Below are 23,367 nucleotides of genomic sequence, written 5' to 3' on the forward strand. Positions count from 1 at the left end.
TCTCTGTTAACCGTGGTAAGCAGACAGACATTGCATTTCAATTATTTAAGCTCCATATTGTTAAGTTATAAAACTACACATCTTTATATGATAAAGATTTTTAGGAAGAAATCTGTTTAGAAGAAAAACAATATTCTGCAAATTCTTACCTAGAAATTTCATCATGAAGAAGATGCACATCAGAAACAAAGAACATGACACCAAGATACAAGTTGAATCCTTCCTGGGCATATTTGTCAAGTTGCTTTTTAAGAGGACGGTCAAGATCTACCCACCAGAACGTGCCTTTTTTAGAAAGAAAGCGAAGCCCAAAGTACTGTGGCTGAAAATAAATGTCAGATCAAAGCCTGCATTACTCTATAATGTGGATCGATACAGATATTTTATATTATCACATTCTGGAGACTCATCATTGGAGACCTGCACTAACACCACACTATATGTTTAAAACACATATGATAATTTTATTTAAATTATCATATATCCTTATATATATTAGGAGATAGCAATAGATATCTCCCAATTTACTGTCAAGTCATTTTCCAATATTTAGTTCACAAAATTACAAGACAAAAAATCTGTGAAATTTGCACCCTTCTTCCAACCCTACAAATTCCAATATATGTCAGTCATCTACATGTATATGATTCACTACCCAACACCAACCCAATACCTCATTCTCGATCTCGTGAGAGATCAGCATGAGCCTCGCTCAGGAAGTATTTCAGAGATTCCCCTCCCCGGTTAGCCGTTTTTGATTTTATTTTTATAAAAGTTCAAATAGAGTCTAGGAGACAAAGAACCTTTTGTAACTAAAACACTCTTCAAGGATATTCTACATCAGGGCTATCCAACCTTAGGTAATCCAAGGGCTGCATAAGAAAAAAAAAATTTATCTGAGGGCCGCATCACAATGCGTAACTAGAAATTTGGTGAACAGCAGCGTCACAACCTCGAAAGCTGAACAAACAAACAACACTAATTGTGCGCTCACATTCCTCGTTAGCGACCGGAGCATGCGCGTTGGAACAAAACATTGTAAGAACGTTTCTTTTACACATCTAATATTTGAAAAACACGTGGGTATATAGTGATGTAAAAATGCCAAATAAAATTATCAGTATCGAGATTATTGATTAGTGATAGAATTAAAATATCTAATACACATTCGATTCAAATTATTTTATTTTTTCACTCATGAAAATCAAATCCCACAGGTGTGGGTTTTGATTTTCACGTATATGTGAAATCACGTATGTGTGAAAATTTTGAAGGCTAGGGTGTGAAAATCAAATCACACATTTTGATTTTCACACAAAATGCAGCCAACGGGCAGTGCTTTGGACAGCCCTGTTCTACATTATGGAACCTTTGCATATGAGAGAAGATATGAAAGAGTTGGTAGAAGTAAAAATGAAGACTAGGAAAGTGAAGATTGTGAATTTGCTGCCTCAGTATGACAGGAGAGAATTGAGAAGAGAGCCATGATTGCTAATGTCAATAAGAAGATTGTGCAGGGGGAATAGTGTTCAGTTTATAGATGTGTGGAGTGAATTTGATGGACAAACGACTGCACTTCAATGGTTTGGAAGTTAGATGCTTGGAGAAAGGTTTTTAGTGAGAGTATGGATATGCAAAACCAGGGAAACTAGAAATATTAGGGGAAATCAATCAAGCATGTGTCTAGCCACTCCCCCCCCAGGACAAATGAGCGTGAGTGCAGAAATGACTGCCAGTTAAAGTGGTGAGTGAATCCAGGTTGAATGAGTTTAAGAGAAGATATGGCAACTAGTGTGGGTGATGACTGGCCTCTCTCAATGAGCCTTTGACTCCCTGGAGATCCCTGATGATGAATTAAAGGATACAAGTGCTTTTTAGCACTTGTATCCTTTCATTGAACAAAAGCTGGGGACTGTGATTTTTAAGGAACCACTATTAAATGGTGATTATGCACAAGGTTTGATCAGTTGAAGGGGAGAGAAATTAGTAGTGCCTAGGACTTAGTCTGAAATTAGTTACTTATGGCAATGTCAGATTGTATTCCTAAGTTTATGTGGGTAAATAAAGTAGGGAGGAAATGAATGAACCATGGAATTATGCAGGAGAAATTATGCATCTAAGAAAGAGGATGTTCATAAAATATTATTGTATTACCAGAATCGCTTACGTTTAATTAAACGTGACTCATCATAAAATATTATTTTATGATGAATTCTTTTTATTATGTCTCGATTTTTAAAAGAAACTAGAATGTTATGAAGGAGATATAAAGAACACGGTACTCCTCAGCAGCATGAGGAGTATAAGGCATAGACTAGGAAGGTGACAAGTGTAGCGAGGAAGGAGAAATTGGCATATGAAAAGAGGTTGACTGAAGCAGTAAACTATTGAGAATTCTAGTTATGTTGCTAGTAGTAGAAAGGGTGAAGACTGACTTCAGTTGCTCGAAACTGAACACAGGTATGAGTGGAAATGTTCATTGAATATTTTGTTGGTCATTTTATATGGAGAGTTAAAAGTAACGTTGATTAGCAAATAGGAAGGAGGATAGAAGATTGACAGTTCAAGAATATTAAGTAGCTTTCATGTTAATAAGGCTGTGGGAATGGATGGGATATCATATAATATATATGAAAGGAATATGCAAAAGAGCTGGTAGTGTCCTTGATTTGGTTGGTCAACAAGTCTCTACAAGAAGTCCTAGAAAGGTAGTAAAACAGAGATATTCAATTATTTGCTGACGATGCTAAGTTAGGAAGAGCAATGTCAGGAAGTTCTGATATGTTGTAAGAGGATTTGCTTTGCTTCAGGAGGTGATGACAAGGAATTTGGAGATCTTGGTGGATGGATAGGGAACCTAAGTTCAGGGAACACATCGCAAAAGTTGTAAACATTACCCAGAAAATGCTGCTATAATGTGCTGTACCCTAACAAATATGAATAAGGAGGTGATATAAGGCACTAATCAGGCCAAACTGGATTTCTATACAGAGATCCAGTGACCTGATTATATGGGTGATAATGTAACACTGGAGAGAGAGCAGAGGTGAATAACTGTCTTGAGATTCTGAGTAAGACATATAGTAAGTGGAACCTATCAAATAAATACAGGAAAACTGCTGCACAGGGTAATGTGTGATGGGAGAATGAGAGGTCACCCATGGAAACTGTACAAAGGTCACTTCAGTGAGGAGATGAAAAGGAGATTTTTTGCCCAGCAAGTGGTGAATGAGTGCATTGACAGAATGGTTGGCGAGTATTCCAATACTGAATGTCTTCAAAGCAAGGTACAACAGTTATTATAGTCCATATTTAACCTTTTGGAATGCATCTTGAAGACACCATGAAGGCTTGGAAGTAATACTATTTCAGTATATATGTGGAGGAGAACAAGGGAAAGGAGCAGAGCAAAAATAAGTACTATCAGTGCAGCTTGCATCAATTTTTTTTTAAAGGAACTTCTGACAGAAAAATAATATAACAAACATTTAGACATTAGAAATAAATTTAGTTTAATCCTTTATCCAAGTGTGCGCAAACAAAGTTTGCGCCTGAAAGTATCTTCAGGACTGGAGTAAGGTGGTACAACACCAGGACAACTCGTTACAAAGGTGGAGCAAGCTACCAACACTTCTATCTCAGTATCTCCTGCAAAACACATCTCCTTGCGGATATGTCTAACATTATGCATTAAAGGAAGGGCCACTACCCAGACTAGTTTCGACCTTTATTTTCAGGCGCAAGGATTAAACTAAATTTATTATACTCTAACCAAGTGAAAAATAAACTTTCAACATTTAGACATTAGAAAGTTTATTAATAAAGGTATATAACCAAATATTTCAATCTGAAACTTACATATCATCTTCAGTGTAACTGACAATTCAAAAACAGTAAAATAACAATGGATTTCAAGAGAGATACAAATGATATGTTAATACAGTAGATATAAAGTTGGTCTGCATATACAATTAAAATAAAAAAAAAACTCTGATCCTTATTGTATATGTGGATCAGACTTGTATATGCAGATAGTCTAATCCTTATTGATTGTAAACAATAAGGATCAGAATTTCCAAAGTTTCTGATAAAAAAAAAGACAATCATTCCAGTCCAAGTTAGGATGATAACTTCAGATGTAGTAGCACTATGACATCCTCCGTGAATAAGCACTCAACATAAAATATCAGTCTTCAACTAGAACATTCTGTGGTTAGTGTTTGAATCTGTACTGAGCTAGACCAGACCATTTGGGTTTGTTTTGCAGAGAATACTAGGATCGATGTTTTTGCAGCCTCTTCAACAGAAGATCCTGTTGAAAAGAGGCTGCAAGGTATGAGAGAAGACGATCACAAGGAACCTGATAAACACTTGAGAGAGAAAGAGGAGATTGCATATCCTTCATGGAAAGTAATGTGGAGAAGAGTTTATTGACAAGAAAAAAAGTATTCATCAAGTTATATGTTTTTCAGGATCCATGAAATTAGTTAAAAGACTGCAATAATGTACGGGAGTGTGATTCTAGGTATGGAATCAGAGTTCTTAGGAATGAATTGCTTGTATTAATGATGTGCTGGATTTTCTTTTAGACTGAGCCATTCTACTGGATAATTAATTGGATTCAAGTTCTATTTAAGATCATGTGGAAGATCAGGCTACATGTACTCTATTAAGAAGTGTTTTGATTATGCCAAATTTTTAAGATGGATGATGTGCAGTCTTGTTGTATGTACTGGCCTGTGAAGGTAGGTTTATGATATACAATAGGCCCTCGATTTAACGGACAAAAAATTTAGAAAGTGTTGGGTTCAGGGTATTATGTCATCTATGTGAGGGAGAGGTTTAATAGCAGTGCATATCAACACTGTTAGTCGTCTAGTGCAGTTTGTCTCTTCCATTGTGATTTTTACATATTTTATAATAAATACATAAAAGTAAAGTTTAAATGTGTTAACTTGAGCGTTGCACAAAAAATAGAACTGATTGAGGTGGTGGGCGTTGTAAATGTGTGTGACATTTATAGCATCAAGAAAAAAAAGCAATAAAAAATAAAAACAATACTTAAGAAATAAACAATAAACAATAAAAAATAAGCAATAAGAAACATAATAACCAAAAGAAAAACAGAATACAAAATACAGGGAAAACAGAAATATGCTGTTGAACAGAAGCATACCCTGCAAATTTTAAATTCACATACCTTTGTCTTACCTGCAATTCTCCCACATCTCTATCTCCACATTTCCAACCTCCCCCTCCTTCCATTCAGTCATACTTCAGCATATAAATGTCAATTGTAATATAAATGTTTATTGCCATACACCGGCTGCTGCTCAATAAGAAGACAACTAGGAACATCCTACAAATGTCCAAAATTATTCCTTCCTTACATTCTTCATGTATCTGTCTTTAAAACATCAGTAATGTCCTAAAACCTGAGTAAAAAGCTGATGACATCATAAAAGCAGTACTCCTCAAGAAAAATAGGCAAAATAGCCATAAAAATTAATTTAAAAAAAAAAAAAGTTTCAGACATTTGCAAAAAACTTAAGGAGACTGCTGGAAGTTTATTTATTATAATCTAACCAAGTGAAAAATAAACTTCCAACATCTTTCTCTAAATCCAGAGTAATTCAATAATAAAGTGGTACATCTGTTGACAACTCCTATAGGTAAATATGACCTCTCCCACTGATGAGACCTCAATAAAGGTTGAAACTGGTCTGGGTAGTGGCCCTTCCCTTAATGCATAGCAGTATACATGTCTGCAAGGAGATGTGCTTTGCATTATTGGAGATATTGAGACAAGGAGTGATGAGAGCTTGGTCCACCTTTGCTCAGAGTTGCACTACCTTACCTCAGTCATGAAGATATTTTCAGGTGCAAAGTTTGTTTACTTACACTTGGATAAAGGATTAGACTAAATTTATTATTAAGGAGACTACATTAAAATACAATGTAGAAAGTTATTCTAAAAGAACTACTTCTACATTTAGCAGTGGAAAACATATGAAAGCAGACAAAGATAAAAACCTAGAGGAAGCAGTACACAAGTGGTTTGTTCAGCAGCACTCAAGTGGTGTTGAATTAAAGTCAGCTAATGAAGGCTTGCTAAGCATATAAGCTCAAAACTTCAGGGGATTGACAAATGGGTGTGACATTTTCAAAAGCATATTGGCATTGTTAATAAAAGAGCTAGTGGTGACTCTTCAAGTGCAGATGAAGAACAAGTTGAACCTTTCAGAAAATATTTAAATGACCTCATTAAAAATGAGGGTCTCATTTTATCACAACTTTATAATGCTGACAAGACTGGGCTTTTTTTTTTATTGTGCTGTAAAATACCCAGGCTTACAAAGGAAACAAGCACCTCGGCTTGCAAACTAAATGAGTGATATAATAAATTTAGTTTAATCCTTTATCCAAATGTCCATTTTAAATAAGACACTATCTACAAATAATCGACTGTAGTGAGAAATTTGTCTATCAGAAATCAAATGCTAAACATATAACTGTTAGGGTTCTTAATTCTTTGTCAATGTTTGCTCACACTTGGATAAAGGATTAAACTAAACTTATTATATTCTAACCAAGTGAAAAATAAACTTTCAACATCTTTCTCTAAATCCAGAGTAATTTATTAAAAAGGTGGCACACCATTTTTGCTTCTGGCTGGTATCTCCACTTGGGCCTGGCTCCCACTGAAGAGACCTCAATAAAGGTCGAAACCAGTCTGGGTAGTGGCCCTTCCCTTAATGCATAACATTAGACATATCTGCAAGGAGATGTGTTTTGCATTATGGGAGATACTGAGATAGGAGTGTTGGTAGCTTACTCCACCTTTGCAAGGAGTCGCCCTGGTGTTGTACCACTTTACCCCAGTCCTGAAGATATTTTCAGACGCAAACTTTGTTTGCTCACACTTGGATAAAGGATTAAACTAAATTTATTATATTCTAATCAAGTGAAAAATAAACTTTAAATAAATGAGTGATGTTCAGTTGCATTTTGCGCAAATGCCGATGGCTTGCATTGGCTTATGCCTATGGTAGTTGGTAAGACATTAAAAGCTTGTGCTTTAAAGGTTTAATGAACCAGTTACGGGTGATATTTTTTCACTCAAAAAATGCCTGGTTTATAATGCACCTGCTTATCCTAATGGTAATTTAGCAGGGATGGGAGAATTAAATATTTTTTGCTTCCTAACACTACTTCACTGATACAGCTGATGGATCAAGATGTACTCATTGCATGTAAGAGGTTGTATAAGAAGGAGTTTTTTGAAGAGAATGGTTGTTTAGGAAGAAACAGAAGAAACAAAAGGCACCAGGAAACTTCAAAATTTGCATGCACACACATCAGATCTGCTATCTTCAATTTAGAAACTGTGTGGAAAGATATGAAAAGATTAATACCTTGGCAATGGAAGAAGTTGTACGACAACAACTTCTCAGGCATCTAATTTTCGGAACACTCTTCTGAGGACTGGCAACAAAAATGCAACTCAGAATGATGAAGTGATCCAGGCTATCATATTTTTTTCTGAGGTAGAGATTGCAGAAAATGTTCTTCGTAGAGAACAAGAGGACGATGATGATAAAGACGAAGAATCAGTTGCATCTCATCCTAATTTGTCTGTTATAAGACAACGTATAGATGACATCATACGTCGTATTGAATCATCATCAGACTCTGATGCGGTTCCTTATTATGAACATTTTAGAGAATTTAGATCTACAGTAATAAGGAAGCAGCACCAAGGTGTAAGGCAACCGAAGCTTGATTTCTTCACGACCACTTGATCAACTGGAACTGCTTCACCAGAATCCTCTACTAGCAAACAATTAACACCTATCCCTCCATATGATAGTTTTATTTTTGACTCAGAAAATTGTGATTCTTTCAATTAAGTTCATATTGTGCATATTTTTGTATGAAATTTATTCAAAGGAATTTTAAAGTATTCTTTTTCTTTCTAAATGAATTTAAATAAATAAATGAATAAAAAACAACTAATATTCAGATTAGTGTGAGCTTAAAGAAAAAAAAAATTTTTTTTTTTTTTTTTTTTAAAAGGTGGTGGAAACACTCTATAAGTTATATTATATAGTTTTTGACGTGCTTAATTAAAATAAAGTTCAATTCCTGTCAAATTTATTTTTTATACTTTTAACAGGATGTTTTAATGATCTGTATATATTACTCAATATACATTATAATATTTTATTCATACTTATACATTATAATAACATTTTAACACATCCTTTACATTGTAAGTTCATTATTAATAAATGTTTTTAAAATACATTTGATTTAATGCACCTTCGGCAATAGCAAACACCCTCCTCCCAATTTGTCCATTAAACTGAAGGACTACTGTATTAAAATTATCATGACAGATGGAGATTTAAAAAAAAAAATTTGATTTTTATGGTGCAAAGACATCAAAAGTACCAGGACACAGGTCATAGCAGAACACATGGTAATTGATCAGTATGAGAATCACAAACATCCATGCCTTTGGCAGGATTCTAACCCACAGCCTCTTGGCTGGACAGTGGATATGCTAACTACTTGGCCAACCAGGCCAGCACAGATGGAGCAGGAGATGAAAATGTCTAGGAATACTAATTTTCTTTCTCTTTTTGCATGGTGAATTAGATCCAAAGGTATAGGCTGTTGATTCTGATAAGGAATGAAGGGAGAGCAGTTTCAAAATGTGGCCAAATAGCTAAGATCTTCATCATCATTCTAAGGGACAGTCCTTGTCGCTATGAAAAGTTCTTTCCTCTAGGTCATCCTATTTCCAGCTTTCCTCTTTAGCAGTTTATAACTTCTTTGGATTAATCTAAACACCTCCTCTCTAAGAATGCACATTTCGGTCATCTTCTTCTTCTTTTCCCTTTTAATACATTTAAAATCCATTCGTTACATCTCCATATATGTCAAAGGAATTTCATCTTTCTACGATTGTCTTCTTCGATACTGTTCTCTTTTATTTCATGCAAGACTTCTTCAATAGTTTTACTTTCTCTCCAGTTTATTCTCAGCAATACTCACCAACAGTACAATTCAAATGTTTGAATTCTTTTCCACATAGGATACACAAAATGATGGCTGAGGTTGTGTAGAGACAAATAATATCATCTAGATGCTGAAGGAAGTAATTTACTAAGGAAGGAGAGGAGGGGAGGGAAAAGAGAGAGGGGGGGAGGCTCCCTACATTTGATTTGTTTCTAAATTGCTTTTACAGATAAATCATCCTGAATGAATGACAAAGTTGAAAATCTTACAACATCTGGAGGAAATGTTTGAGACAACTAAAAGGCTTCAACTCATAGAACATTAGTAAATAAAAATGTCAAAAACTGACCACGATACCTGTAAGTTGTAAGAATACGATTTTTTTTAATTTTGCCAAGAAGTTTTAACAAGTGGGAGTGGCCAGTAAGAACACCTATGAGCCATGAGAGAAACTTTGCTAAGCAATATCCCAACAGCTAAATTATTTCCATTACGAGGGTTGGTATGAAAAGTTCTCGACCTAACAGTGAAAAAATGAATTTATAATTTCAAAATTATTTTTATTTTTCAACATAATATCCCTTAAGACTAATACATTTATTCCAGCAATGCTCCAGCACCATTATCCCATCCTTGTAGTGGTTCTCAGTAAGACCTGCAATATACCCCTCTACAGCTGCAATCACCTCTGGATTTGAAGAAAAAGAAGATTTTTAGTTTTGGAAAGAGACAGACATCAGAGAGAGCCAAATCTGGGAGAATAGGGTGGATGTTCCAACAATCGATAGCGCAGATCCCTTAATTTTCCCATTGCCAAAACACCTGTGTCAGCAGGTGCATTGTCCTGATGAAAGATGATTTTTTTCCATCTGCAAACCGGGACTTTTCTCATGAATTTTTTTGGCTAGTCTGGTTAAAACATTGGAATAATATTCCCCAGTTATTGTTTTACCCTTTTCAAGATAATTAATAAATAAAATGCCTTTTAGCATCCCAAAACACCGATGCCATGACCTTTCCTGCTGCTGGAACCGACTTGGTCTTCTTTGGTGCTGAACAACTGGCTTCTGTCTACTGTTTTGACTGCAGTTTGGATTCTGGTGTGTAATGGTGAATCCAAGTCTCATCCATAGTAATAAATCGACACACAAAATTAGTTTTATTCTTGTTAAAATGCTCCAAGCACTGTTCAGAGATTTTCATGCAAGTGCATGTTTGATCTGCTGTGAGCAAGCACGCCACCCATGTCAGCAATTTCATGCACTTTGACTTGCCAATTATCCAATACCATATCGAGTACTTGGTCAATGATTTCTGGTGTTGTTACACTTTTGGACTACCTTCACATAGATCATCTTCAAGGCTGGTATGGCCACGTTTAAACTTGGCAGCCCATTTCTTAATTGTTGAAAATGAAGGAGAAGCATGCCCATAAACTTTTATGAACTTCGAATGAATTTCTTTTGGTGTTAAACCTTTTACAAAGAATTTTATAACCACACGATACTCAATTTTATCCATTTCAAGGGATACAGACAACACTTTTGCTTCAGACAGCTAAAACAAACTACTTGATAGAAATGACTTACAATCTCACATGGATGCTTATGACAGATATACCAACTTAGAAAGAAAAAAAAAAATCTTGCTGATAGTGTTGCCATCTATGGTCGAGGCCGAGAACTTTTCAGACCACCCTTGTAACTCTTCAACAGCTGCCAATTGTAAACTTGCAGGCCCTGACATAACATGAAAGAGACTAGAAAATAAATGCATGCAAATAACCATCACAAACAAGCAATGACAAGTAGAAAATGCTGTACTGCTTTTTCAAAGTGACTTTGAATTACATGAACAAACTGTAATGTAGTTAACTCAAGAAGGTTTAATATAAATTATCAACGAGGATACCTGACTGCAATAACATAATATAGAAAACATTTTTAGGAATGTTATTTGTTGCACCAGATAGTAGATATTTATATTAAGACTTCTGGAGTCATGAAGACTACCTTGATTTCAAAATAAGTACTTCTTTCTTCATCTCGGCCGGCCTGGTTGGCGTGGTTAGCGTATCTGCTCTGCAGCCAAAAGGCTGCGGGTTCGAATCCCGCCGTGGGCATGGATGTTTGCAATTGTCTGTGAAAGCACTAATGGTGGTAGACAGCGGTAGATGGCGTTGGTGTTAGATGATGAAGGTTGGTGGAGTAGTGAGACGTAGAGTTGATGCCCCCCCTCGGATGAGTCTTTAGACTCCCTGGAGATGTGATATAATAATAATAATCTTTTTTCGATCCCTGTTAACCAGTGTGTTGTAATGTAGATTATCCCTAATAATCTACATTACATCAGTAGTAAAATGGCCTAATTTCCTCTTGCAAATGGTCAAAATGGTCTTGTGAATGCATAGAACCAGTTTGATTATTTGTAGGAGGAAGAAATCTCTCATATCAATATCGAGACTGGCTAACTCATCTTCAGTTAAAAAGTTATTATGATGGTTCCTCTAGTCCAACAGGAATCAAATAAAAGGGCAAATGACTGAGCAAAAGATGCTTTATAACAAGTAATTCATTATTGACTATTAGATTACCTAAGTTATCTCTCACTTATTTCTGAGATTATTTCAAAATCTGTTAATGTTTACAGAGGATGTAAACATCAGAATATTTTAAGATAATTGCTGATTTACAAAAGTTATTGTAGATAACTGAGAGGAGACTTGCACATAACCTGCAAATAATGTAGACAACTGACCAGAGTTTCTGCCAATTACCCAATCATCACTTTCTCATGGTGTCCCATTATTAGGTTACTGTATGACCTGCATATGGTCATGAGTGAGTTAGTGATAGAAATTTGTTGGAAGTTTTTTTTCCACTTGGTTAGACTATAATAAATTTAGTTTAATCCTGTAGCTCTCATCACTTGATAAGAGCTTAGTCCACCTTTACAATGAGTTGCCTCAGTCCTGAAGATACTTCAGGTGCAAACTTTGTTTGCTTACACTTGGATAAAGGATTAAACTAAATTTATTATAGTCTAATCAAGTGGAAAAAACTTCCAACATCTTTCTCTAAATCCAGAGTAATTTAATAATAAGGTGAGACACCTTTTGGCAACTTGTATAGGTAAATATGATTTCTCCATTACTTCCACCTTAGTATCACCTCTGGGTCTGGCTCCCATTGACGAGACCTCAATAAAGGTCGAAACCAGTCTGGGTAGTGACCCTTCCCTTAATGCATAGCATTATACATGTCTGAAAGGAGATGTGCTTTGCATTATGGGAGATACTAAGACAAGTGATGAGATCTTAGTCCACCTTTACCACAAGTTGCCTCAGTCCTGAAGATACTTCAGGCACAAACTTTGTTTGCTTACACTTGGATAAAGGATTAAACTAAATTTATGACAGAAATTTGGTACTTGCCCAACAAAAAACTGTATTCTGTATTAGCTCAAGCCACAAGGTATTTGTTATAGATGGTTATGTTAAGACAATTTTTTTGGCAATTTTTCTACAGGACACAATAATAATAATTATGTAAAATAAAACATACTGAAACAAATGAAACAATACCTGCTGTAGTCCTAACCTCTGGCACACATTGCTTAAACATTCTTGCCCCAAACTTTGAGAGGACAGTGTACACTCAACTGGAGTATTGTCTAGAAGTTCTACAGAGATTACAAACAGGTTTTTTGTGACTACATTGTACTGCTTGCTTCTTTTCAATTTTAGCTTAAAAGGCATGGTAGAAAGTTACCAAATCTTAGGCACCACTATAGACACTCAAAATGATCATTTTAGCACATTCCTGTAAAACAGAAAAAAAATTAATTTAAAAAAAAAACTTTAAAAAATTAGTAACCTATTATATAATATTATTCCAGAACCCCCATAGAACAATAAGACTCATTGTAGGAGGTCCTTGCATTTTATACAACATAATGCTATAGCCTGTGGAAAGACTTAAATAGACTAGCAGTACATGCAAAAGGTAAATGGCTAGCATTTTAATGTGGCCAAGTTAAGATGATGCACTTTGGGAAGAGATCACAAGCTGTGAACTATATTGATGGAACTGAACTGCAGGAAACTGATAAGGCCATGGATTTGGGGTTGACTGTGGATAGGGAGTTGAAGTTTAGAGGGCATATTACGAAGGTAACCAAAACAGCACATCAAGTAGTTGTTGAAGAACACTAACAAGCAAGATATAGACAAGTTATTGTCCCCCTATATATAAGGCAACATCTGGACTACTGCACACAGATCTGGATACCCAGATTCTGTGGGGATGAAGTGGTGGAGAGGATCCAGAGGCGAGTGACAGATTGTAGCAGGTCTATGGAATGCTCTTCGTGAGAATAGATTGATGGTCTATAGACTTCAAAAACTAGCTGAGAGAAGAAAACGAGGAGGACTATCATTGAAGACTTTTTTCAGTACATGGCAGGAAGGGAAAGAACAAGAGTCACCAGTGTAAATTGTGTAAGAGTGTCATTAGCAAAGGTGTTAGGACTAGATTTTTTGGTCGGAGAGTAGTGAATGGGTTGCCAAAGTGGTTATGAGTGCTTCATCAATGAATGAGTTTAAAGAGAGTTATGACAGATTTCCCACAATGAGGCTTCTGACTCCATGAAGATACCTGTGTATAATAATAATAACTGTCATCAAACCATGCATAGGTGAATTGCTACTATGGCAAAGAATTCTGCTTACTCTTCACATAATCAAAATTCCTGTTCATTGTCCCTCCCTCCCCCCCCCCTTCTCTCTTTTCAACTGATACATCTCATGCATGAAAGTTGAAAACCTAACCTGCTATTAGTGCATTGAGGGATATAATCTATATAGCCTACTGTAATATGGTACAATTCCAAGCTACTTCAGGGGGTATCTAATGAGCAGGATTCATATTAGGCAATGGAATTATGTATTATTTTTACCACCTAACCCTTTACTCTCTGGACTGTTATGCTTCCAGAAATGACCCCTCCCCCTTCCCTTGTTCTCCTATCACCTACTTCCTTCCTTCTGCAACCTACTCCCTTCATCTTCATCTGTATGACATAAGACATACAGGTCTCGATCATATTAGATGTGTGGTTAACTTGTCCCCAACACAAGACCTTCTCAAGCATTTCCTTATCTAATAGAAATATTTTAGGGTCTAGATCTGTATGTAGTAATTTAGATGTCATCTGATACAAAGGAATTATCACCTCCTTATTCCTACTTAGTAATGTCTTTTCATTTATCTGCAATTCTCTAAATGACTATCTTGGTGTTTGCCTTCTCCAATCTTCAGGAGTGCTATTCATCTCTTATCAAACTTTACACTTAATAAAAGTGCATCTACCTCTAACACCAGCTTATTTAAATGTTGTAGCAACACTCATCAAAAGTGTATACTATTACTCTATGCAAAATCATCTATTCAAAACTTTAAATTTATGGGTTCAATACTATTTGAGGTTAAAAAAAAAAAGTTTTTATCTTAGGGGAATGAGAATCAGGTTTTTTTCGTGCAGAGTTGTAAATGACTGGAATGCCTTGCCTGAGAGTGTGGTGTCTGCAAGGAGTTTGAGTGTGTTTAAGAAGACACGGTATGATGAGCTGTGTGTGTGTGTGTGTGTGTGTGTGTGTGTGTGTGTGTGTGTGTGTGTGTGTGTGAGAGAGAGAGAGAGAGAGAGAGAGAGAGAGAGAGAGAGATAAAAGGACCTCCCAGATGAGTCTTTGACTCCATGAGGTCTTGGGGTAATAATAATAATCTCAAATGGCAGTCAAATCCACTGGTAGTTGACCTGTAGTTGACCTTTACATTAGGATCATCTTCAGGAATACATATTACATATCTAGAACAAATCATTATAAACAACCATAAACTTGATAATGAAATTTCAGCTAAACCAACAGCAGGATGGAAAGTTTTAAATCATTATAGAGATATTTAAAAGCAATTTACCAAAATGCCTAAAAAGAAAAATCTACAACCAGTGTGTACTCTCAACAATGACCTATGGTGCCTGGAGTCTGACTAAAAACATCTAGCGAAACTGAAAATAATACAAAGAAACTTGGTAAGAGCCATTTCAGGAATAACCTGGTTAGAGAAAAGAAATAATAACTGGATAAGGAAGCAAAGGTAATGAACATTGTGTTAGCAATAAAAGGCAACAAATGGCACTGGGCAGGACATATGATGAGAATGTTGAACAGTAGACAGAACAAAGAAAACAATAGAGTAGACACCAAAAACTGGTTATCAGAAATCAGGTAGACCAGTGGTAAGATAAGATAAGATGATGAGAAAACAAGATGTTATGACATTTATGATGGAGAGATGTACAAGATCAGCCAAAATGGAAAAAGAATAGTAATTCATCCAGCATTAAACTGAAGAAAGCTGTTGATGATATACAGTACATTAAAGCATTATATACTATTGTAAGCTACATAATGTCAAAAATTAGCCTGCCTATCCAGACCTCTTGTAGTAATATATATATATATATATATAAATAGATAAAAAATAATAAAATAAAAGTAAAGTCAATCAAGAAATTTATTTTTGCCAACCAGTTATTAAAACCAACAGTTAGCTGTGCTACTTTAATGTATTCAATCATTGATCCTTAATAATAATAATAATGGAGGGGGGAGAGGGATTTGGCTCTTCTGTTGATTTTTCTTTATCAGTTACTTCTTTCAAAGTAGCTGCCAGTTGTTGTGATTTTCATTATTGTGTTTGTAGATTGCAGTTTGGTACAATAGACAATATGAGGATGCACACTATTGTCAGGGTTATATGTGTTGACAAAAACTTGGAAATTTTGGTTTAAATTTGGTTGTTTTATGAAAATCTCACAGGTCTCTTAAATTTTCTTTTGAACCAAGTTCATGCTTGATGCAAGAGTTGTGTAACTTTCCAATTAATCCTATGGAAATTTCCAGAGCATAATTGGAAAGGCCTGTATTTCCATGGTGGATAAGGTAGATATGATTTTTGTGTTCTTTTCTGATATCTATGTGTTCAGTTTCACCAATACAGAAGGTTACACACACACATATATAATCTGGTATACTCCTGGAGGTGAAAGGTAGAGAGGAGGGTCCTTGGATGTGCTGAATAAATGTTTTAGCTTAACAGGAGGTTTAAAGATAGTGTTGATATACTACTGCTAAATTTCTACTTATTTATTCATACAGTCCTTTAATATAAGGGATAGATGCAGCTTTGCTGAAATCATTATTTTGGTGTGTTATCTTTCTATTGAGTATTGTAAAAATCTATTTGTATATTGTATAATCTTTATATTCAATATTCTCTTTTATTTTCTTTTTAATCTTATTTATGCTTATCTCTCTATACTTAAACTTTATCTCCTTAAAAACCTTAATTCTCTTAACTTCAATATCTCTCTTGGCCGATCTTTACTTATAAGAACGATGCTAGAGGTTTGTGGGACAAAGGAATTACTAATGGCAGATGCCTATTCCTTTGTCTCCTCTGTGTCTAATTCCTTTTTCAGATTCAGGGAAAATTTATTTTTCACTGCACCACCCCGAATCCTAGATTAACAGATAGTGTAGAATCAAGGAACCAGAACACAGTTTAGCATACAATCTTATCTTACTAAGAGTTACGTTTGCAGTCGTAGCCTCTATAAATTAATCTCCCGCTGTGGTCCGTAATTTATGAGCAAGTGCAATAGAAAAGAAAATCAGGCAAGTCACCAGTTAAACAAAACATTTAATTCAATTGAAACATTGTACACACTATGAATTCACTTTTAATGAGTAATCTGCAGTTGCTAATGAATGAGCACTAATTACTTAGATTCTCTATATCTATCTTAGCATGCATGACACAGAACTTCAATTAAGGCTTACAATTTATACTTGAAAAATCACACTTATTCATCAATATTAAGGACAATTATTAACTGAATCACTAAACTAGCTTCATGTGCTCTTATACAAATTCTTCTCATAAAATCCTCATAACATTCTCTATCATTAAAAGACAATTCCTAGGCTCCACATGCTCTCATATAATTTACTTAACAAAATACTCAAAATTCTCATTATTACTCTATCATTAAAAGAAACATTCTCTAGAGTCCTTCCTAAATATTACAGATATCCTTCTAATACACATATACACACAAAGAACATAGACTGTATGTTACCAATTGCTGGGGAACTATCTGGCCACTTTACATATCTCGTCTGGACAATTACTTTCGACTCCACGTTCCTTCTGCTTTTCTGAGGCATTCTTCAAGGGTTCAATCTGCACTTACTTCTGCCACCGAAAATAGGTAGATGTTGTTCTCTGGTGAACTCATTCAACATCGCAACGATATCTCCGTAAGCATCGGTGAATACCTTCTGCTGGGCTGGTCGCCGACCATTAAATTGTTGGGAAATCCACGGGAAAGTTCCTCCGTCATTGTCTCGAATCTGCAGGGAACGAGGGGATTCCACGAGGAGGCTCCACATACATCAGCAAAACCGCAAGCAACCCGGAGCGTAACTCCACACAAGAGTAAGAGTAAAACTCGGCCTAAAGGAACTTTTTTCTGGCACTGCCCAACTTTTTAAATTGCACGCCACACGTTCACTCAACGTCATCGATTACTCCTCCCATTTTTCTCCGCGTCACTATACGTCACCCAGTACTGAGCGCCACACACGGAATTCTAGGAATTCCGTGTGTGGCACGTATGCGTGGGGGGGGGAGAGAACTTATTTGCTTACGAAAAGGTGCACCTGTACACTTTGTTGCACGTGTTTCAATTCTGGCCATTTTTATTTAATCAGATTATCTTTCTTCCAGCAATTTATAAGTAATTACACTTAAGCAGTTCAGCAATTCATAATACTTTATAATAATACATATTAAATGAAGGATTCTCAGCTTAGCAATATTCTAGTGAAATTTACAAGAGTTCAGCATATTCTGATATATCAATAATTGATTCAAAATTGCAAGCCCATGTTAAGTCTGAAGGAAACGTAAATTAATTTAATTTTTGTTTAATTCAGAACTTTACAGTATGTTATGTAAGAACCACAGTGGACAGATTCTTTTTTGAGATAATTTTCATTGGAGCAAATTGTTACTGCAGTCGCTGTGTACAAATTAACCAGTATGCATAGGTTTGATGTAAGCTAAATGAGAGAGGCTGACAGAAGGAATTTTTTTTTCCCTCCTAAAAGAGGTCAGGACAGTCAAGTTAATTTAAGATATATAGCTGACAACAGTATGAAAAGTTAGTTGTTTTAATGATAGAAACTTATAACTTACTAAAGGGATTCTATAAGAATAACATAAAAGAATTTTTTTGATACATGGGGAATAAGAGGAAACAAGGGGTCACACTTGGAAGTTGCCTAAGAGTGTGCAGACTAGGTTCTTTACGTGGAGAGTGGTGAATGGATTAACAGAGATGGTTATGAGCACCCCAACAGTGAATAAGTTTAAGTGTTAATGGATAGAGGGGGCCTCCTGAGATGAGTCTTTTGACTACATGGAGTACTAATAAAAATAATGATAAGTTACAAGTTCAAGAATGGTAAGGAATTGAAAAAAAAAATTTTTTTTTTTAATTTCTATCACAAATTGTATTGCTTGCTTAAAAGGCTACGTGTGTAGAGGCTTAAGTGCTGTGAGGACATCATGTTGGAGGCTTAATGGATATTTTTACAACACTTAAAAAGAATTAAAATACACTTTAATGCTTCCTATATTTCGTCCTAGTCACTAGGACATCTACGGGGATTACAAACAAATTAATGTAACATATGCACAAATAACAAACAATACTAAGCCCAACCACGTGGGTGACACTAAAGTCCTATCTAGGTAGAGCGCCCTCTAAGGGCAGTAGTCGGTGGCCTGGAATGTAAGGTGGGAACTCTGGTGATGAGTGTTTCCCAAATCTTCGGAAGCTTAATGCATCCATATTTATTGAGATTTGGTTGGTTTTTGAGAGCTGCTGCTGCTTATAAGAAAAGTCTCTCTTTCTTGAATTTGCTGTGGTGGAGCATGATGGTTTTCTTCCATGATACTCTGTGGGTGGTGTCCAAAACATGGTCAGCCAAGCCTGAATGGCCACAGTTGTGTTTGAAGATGTAAGACTTGTGTTCCTCTAGACGGATGGATGCTGATCTGCCTGTCTGTCCAAAGTACGCCAGCTTACAGGAACAGGGTACTTTGTAAACTCCAGGCAGAGAGAGAGGAGGGAGCTGATCTTTCGTAGAACGGATAAGGGTAGCCAGTTTGCGGTGGGGCTTGTATGCTGTGTGTAGATTGTATTGTTTTAGTATCTTGGCTATTTTTTCAGATGTGCCACGGATGTGGGGTATGGTGATGGCATTTTTAAAATCTTGTTGACGAGAAGGAAGGGGAATGGGGGAGGAGTTGATTATTTTTTTGATACTGTGATCGCTGTAGCCATTGGAGAGGAAAGTGCTGTGTATGTGGTTAAGCTCATTAGTGAGGGCGGTTCCACTGGAACAAAGAATGTGGGCTCTCTTGGTAAGAGTTTTAATAATACCATATTGTTGAGAGGGGTGGTGGTGGGAGAGTTTGTGAATGTATCTGCCTGTGTGTGTGGGTTTTCTGTATACGGTGAAGGTAAGTGTATCATTAGGCAGGCGTGTGACTAAGGTGTCTAGGAAGGGTAAACAATTGTTCTTTTCCTTTTCCACAGTGAACTGGATTCTTGGATGTAGACTATTGAGATGACTGAGGAAGGAGTCTAACGTGTCTGGGCCATGAGGCCAAATAGAGAACACATCATCTACATATCTTAGCCAGATAGAAGGTTTGAGTGGGGCTGAGTCTATGGCTCGTTTTTCGAAATCTTCCATATAGAAATTGGAAAGGGGGGGAACCCATGGCAGTTCCTTCTATCTGCTTGTAGATTTTGTTGTTCCAAGAGAAATATCCAGAGTTAATGGCAAAGGAAAAGAGATCTAAGATGTCAGAGGGAAAAACCTTTTCTAAGAGAGATAAGGTGTCAATTAAGGGAATATTGGTAAACAAAGAGGAGATATCAAAGCTTACCAATATGTCTGTCTTCTTCAAGGTTAAATTTTCTGTGAGGGCTTTAAAGTGGGTCGAGTTTTTTATATAGGAAGGGGACCTTCCGGTGAGGGGGATCAGAGAGTTGGCCAGCTGTTTAGCTGCCCAACTCCCCACTCAGGCCTATAGTAGATGCTACCAATGCACCTTGCTATAGACTATCTAAACAGCTGGCCAACTCTCTGATCCCCCTCACCGGAAGGTCCCCTTCCTATATAAAAAACTCGACCCACTTTAAAGCCCTCACAGAAAATTTAACCTTGAAGAAGACAGACATATTGGTAAGCTTTGATATCTCCTCTTTGTTTACCAATATTCCCTTAATTGACACCTTATCTCTCTTAGAAAAGGTTTTTCCCTCTGACATCTTAGATCTCTTTTCCTTTGCCATTAACTCTGGATATTTCTCTTGGAACAACAAAATCTACAAGCAGATAGAAGGAACTGCCATGGGTTCCCCCCTCTCACCCCCCCCTTGCCAATTTCTATATGGAAGATTTCGAAAAACGAGTCATAGACTCAGCCCCACTCAAACCTTCTATCTGGCTAAGATATGTAGATGATGTGTTCTCTATTTGGCCTCATGGCCCAGACACGTTAGACTCCTTCCTCAGTCATCTCAATAGTCTACATCCAAGAATCCAGTTCACTGTGGAAAAGGAAAAGAACAATTGTTTACCCTTCCTAGACACCTTAGTCACACGCCTGCCTAATGATACACTTACCTTCACCGTATACAGAAAACCCACACACACAGGCAGATACATTCACAAACTCTCCCACCACCACCCCTCTCAACAATATGGCATTATTAAAACTCTTACCAAGAGAGCCCACATTCTTTGTTCCAGTGGAACCGCCCTCACTAATGAGCTTAACCACATACACAGCACTTTCCTCTCCAATGGCTACAGCGATCACAGTATCAAAAAAATAATCAACTCCTCCCCCATTCCCCTTCCTTCTCGTCAACAAGATTTTAAAAATGCCATCACCATACCCTACATCCGTGGCACATCTGAAAAAATAGCCAAGATACTAAAACAATACAATCTACACACAGCATACAAGCCCCACCGCAAACTGGCTACCCTTATCCGTTCTACGAAAGATCAGCTCCCTCCTCTCTCTCTGCCTGGAGTTTACAAAGTACCCTGTTCCTGTAAGCTGGCGTACTTTGGACAGACAGGCAGATCAGCATCCATCCGTCTAGAGGAACACAAGTCTTACATCTTCAAACACAACTATGGCCATTCAGGCTTGGCTGACCATGTTTTGAACATCACCCACAGAGTATCATGGAAGAAAACCATCATGCTCCACCACAGCAAATTCAAGAAAGAGAGACTTTTCTTAGAAGCAGCAGCAGCTCTCAAAAACCAACCAAATCTCAATAAATATGGGTGCATTAAGCTTCCGAAGATTTGGGAAACACTCATCACCAGAGTTCCCACCTTACATTCCAGGCCACCGACTACTGCCCTTAGAGGGCGCTCTACCTAGATAGGACTTTAGTGTCACCCACGTGGTTGGGCTTAGTATTGTTTGTTATTTGTGCATATGTTACATTAATTTGTTTGTAATCCCCGTAGATGTCCTAGTGACTAGGACGAAATATAGGAAGCATTAAAGTGTATTTTAATTCTTTTTAAGTGTTGTAAAAATATCCATTAAGCCTCCAACATGATTGCTTAAAAGGCAGAGGAAAGTGTTCAAGGTTTGATGCCACCCTCTTTTTTTTTTTTTTTTTTTTTTTTTTTTTTTAAGTATTTGAGGGTAATACAATGTTTATTAACACTGATTGAATACATTGATATATAGTAGTGAGAATAAAATGTAGGGTTTAACAACTGGATATCAAAAACAAATTTTTTGGATTGGCTGATGAATTAATTACTGGTTATTTATTAATTTTTTTTTACTACAAAAGGTCAAGATAGACAGGTTAATTTTAGACATATAGCTGAGAACAATATGGCAGTAGTTGCTTTAATGTAGCATGCTTATATACAAGGGGATACCCAAAAATAACTAAATTATTTTTTTAAATAAATTTTCTTCTTCTTTTTAACATGGATTTTAGGCCAGGTGGCTTGTTCTGGTCTCATGCCATCTCTTTCTTGGTCTTCCGATTCTTCTTTTTCCACTTATTTTATATATAAATTTTATTAAAGTTTATAATACCATATTTTAGTCTCCTTCAAAGTACTTTCCATGTAAGTCAACGCACTTGTCCCAACGCTTTTTCCTCTACTGGTTCTGGAACTGTTCAACTGGAATACTGTTTACGGCCTCCAGCAACTTTTCTTTTACTTCGTCCACATCAACAAATTGTTGCCCTTCATGATTTTCTTTATCCATGGGAAATAAAAAAAGTTACATGTAGAGAGATGGGGTGATGATTTTTTTTTTGGATCCTCTGTGGGTAAACGAGGCACAAATTTAGCGAACACACGTTTCATTTGCAAATGTTCTGTTAAAATTCGCTGGCACAAACTCCATGACAAATTTGTCTCTTCAGAAACTTGCTCAATAGTCTTCATTGATTGCCTGGTAAACCTTTTTCAATGCTTACATAATTTCTGTTTGTCAAAGGTCGGCCAGATCATTGTTGGTCTTCAACTGACATGTCCCCATTTTTGAAAGAGGAAAACCATTTCTAGACCTGCGTTTTACTAAAGCATCATTCTTAAAGGCTTGTTGAAGCACAATAGTTTCAGCTGCAGTTTTACCCAAAAGAAAACAAAATTTCATGCAAATTCTATGTTCCTTGTTGTAAGCCATCACAACATCACCCAACTTGTTTTTAAGCACTAACAAAAAAGTAGCCAGAACAACAAACCAGTTCACACAGGATGCCACCTGCCAGACTGGTGTGGAAAACTATACATTCATGATGCTTAGCAGCAGCATCATCCGTTGGAAAATGCATGTGTGCCAAGTTCATATACTGGTTATTTTGAGGTACCCCCCTGTGTGTGTGTGTGTGTGTGTATTCTTGAAGATGATCTTCATAGAATTTTAATGTTAGTTGTTGTTCACTGTTCAATTTTACTGAATGAAAAGAAATCTTTACCAATATCAACAATATATAAAGTAAACAATATTCATTTAACAGATGAGCAATTACTCTCGGAGATGTGTTTACGTATTATGCCTTCTATTTCATGGGTGTTGCTCCACCAACCTAGCCACTGCCATTACACTTTCCTCTAAACACAAAAACTGTTCTTTGGAA

General features: G+C 36.4%; 1 protein-coding gene across 1 annotated transcript in view; it reads right to left on the minus strand.

The window, feature by feature from the left end:
* Pez (protein tyrosine phosphatase non-receptor pez) overlaps nt 1-23,367 on the minus strand; it is a 350,703-nt gene that overhangs the window by 314,511 nt on the left and 12,825 nt on the right. The window contains exons 2-3 of the mRNA XM_090400358.1: nt 12,608-12,845; nt 150-322 (exon numbers count right to left, since the gene is read on the minus strand). Of these exons, the coding sequence (XP_090256484.1) occupies nt 150-322; nt 12,608-12,781 (347 nt within the window). The 5' untranslated portion in view covers nt 12,782-12,845. The remainder of the gene's footprint in view (nt 1-149; nt 323-12,607; nt 12,846-23,367) is intronic.

Source organism: Typopeltis vanoorti, chromosome 11, assembly GCF_054136105.1.
Source record: "Typopeltis vanoorti isolate ZY-2024b chromosome 11, IOZ_Tvanoo_1.0, whole genome shotgun sequence".
NCBI lineage: Eukaryota > Metazoa > Arthropoda > Arachnida > Uropygi > Thelyphonidae > Typopeltis > Typopeltis vanoorti.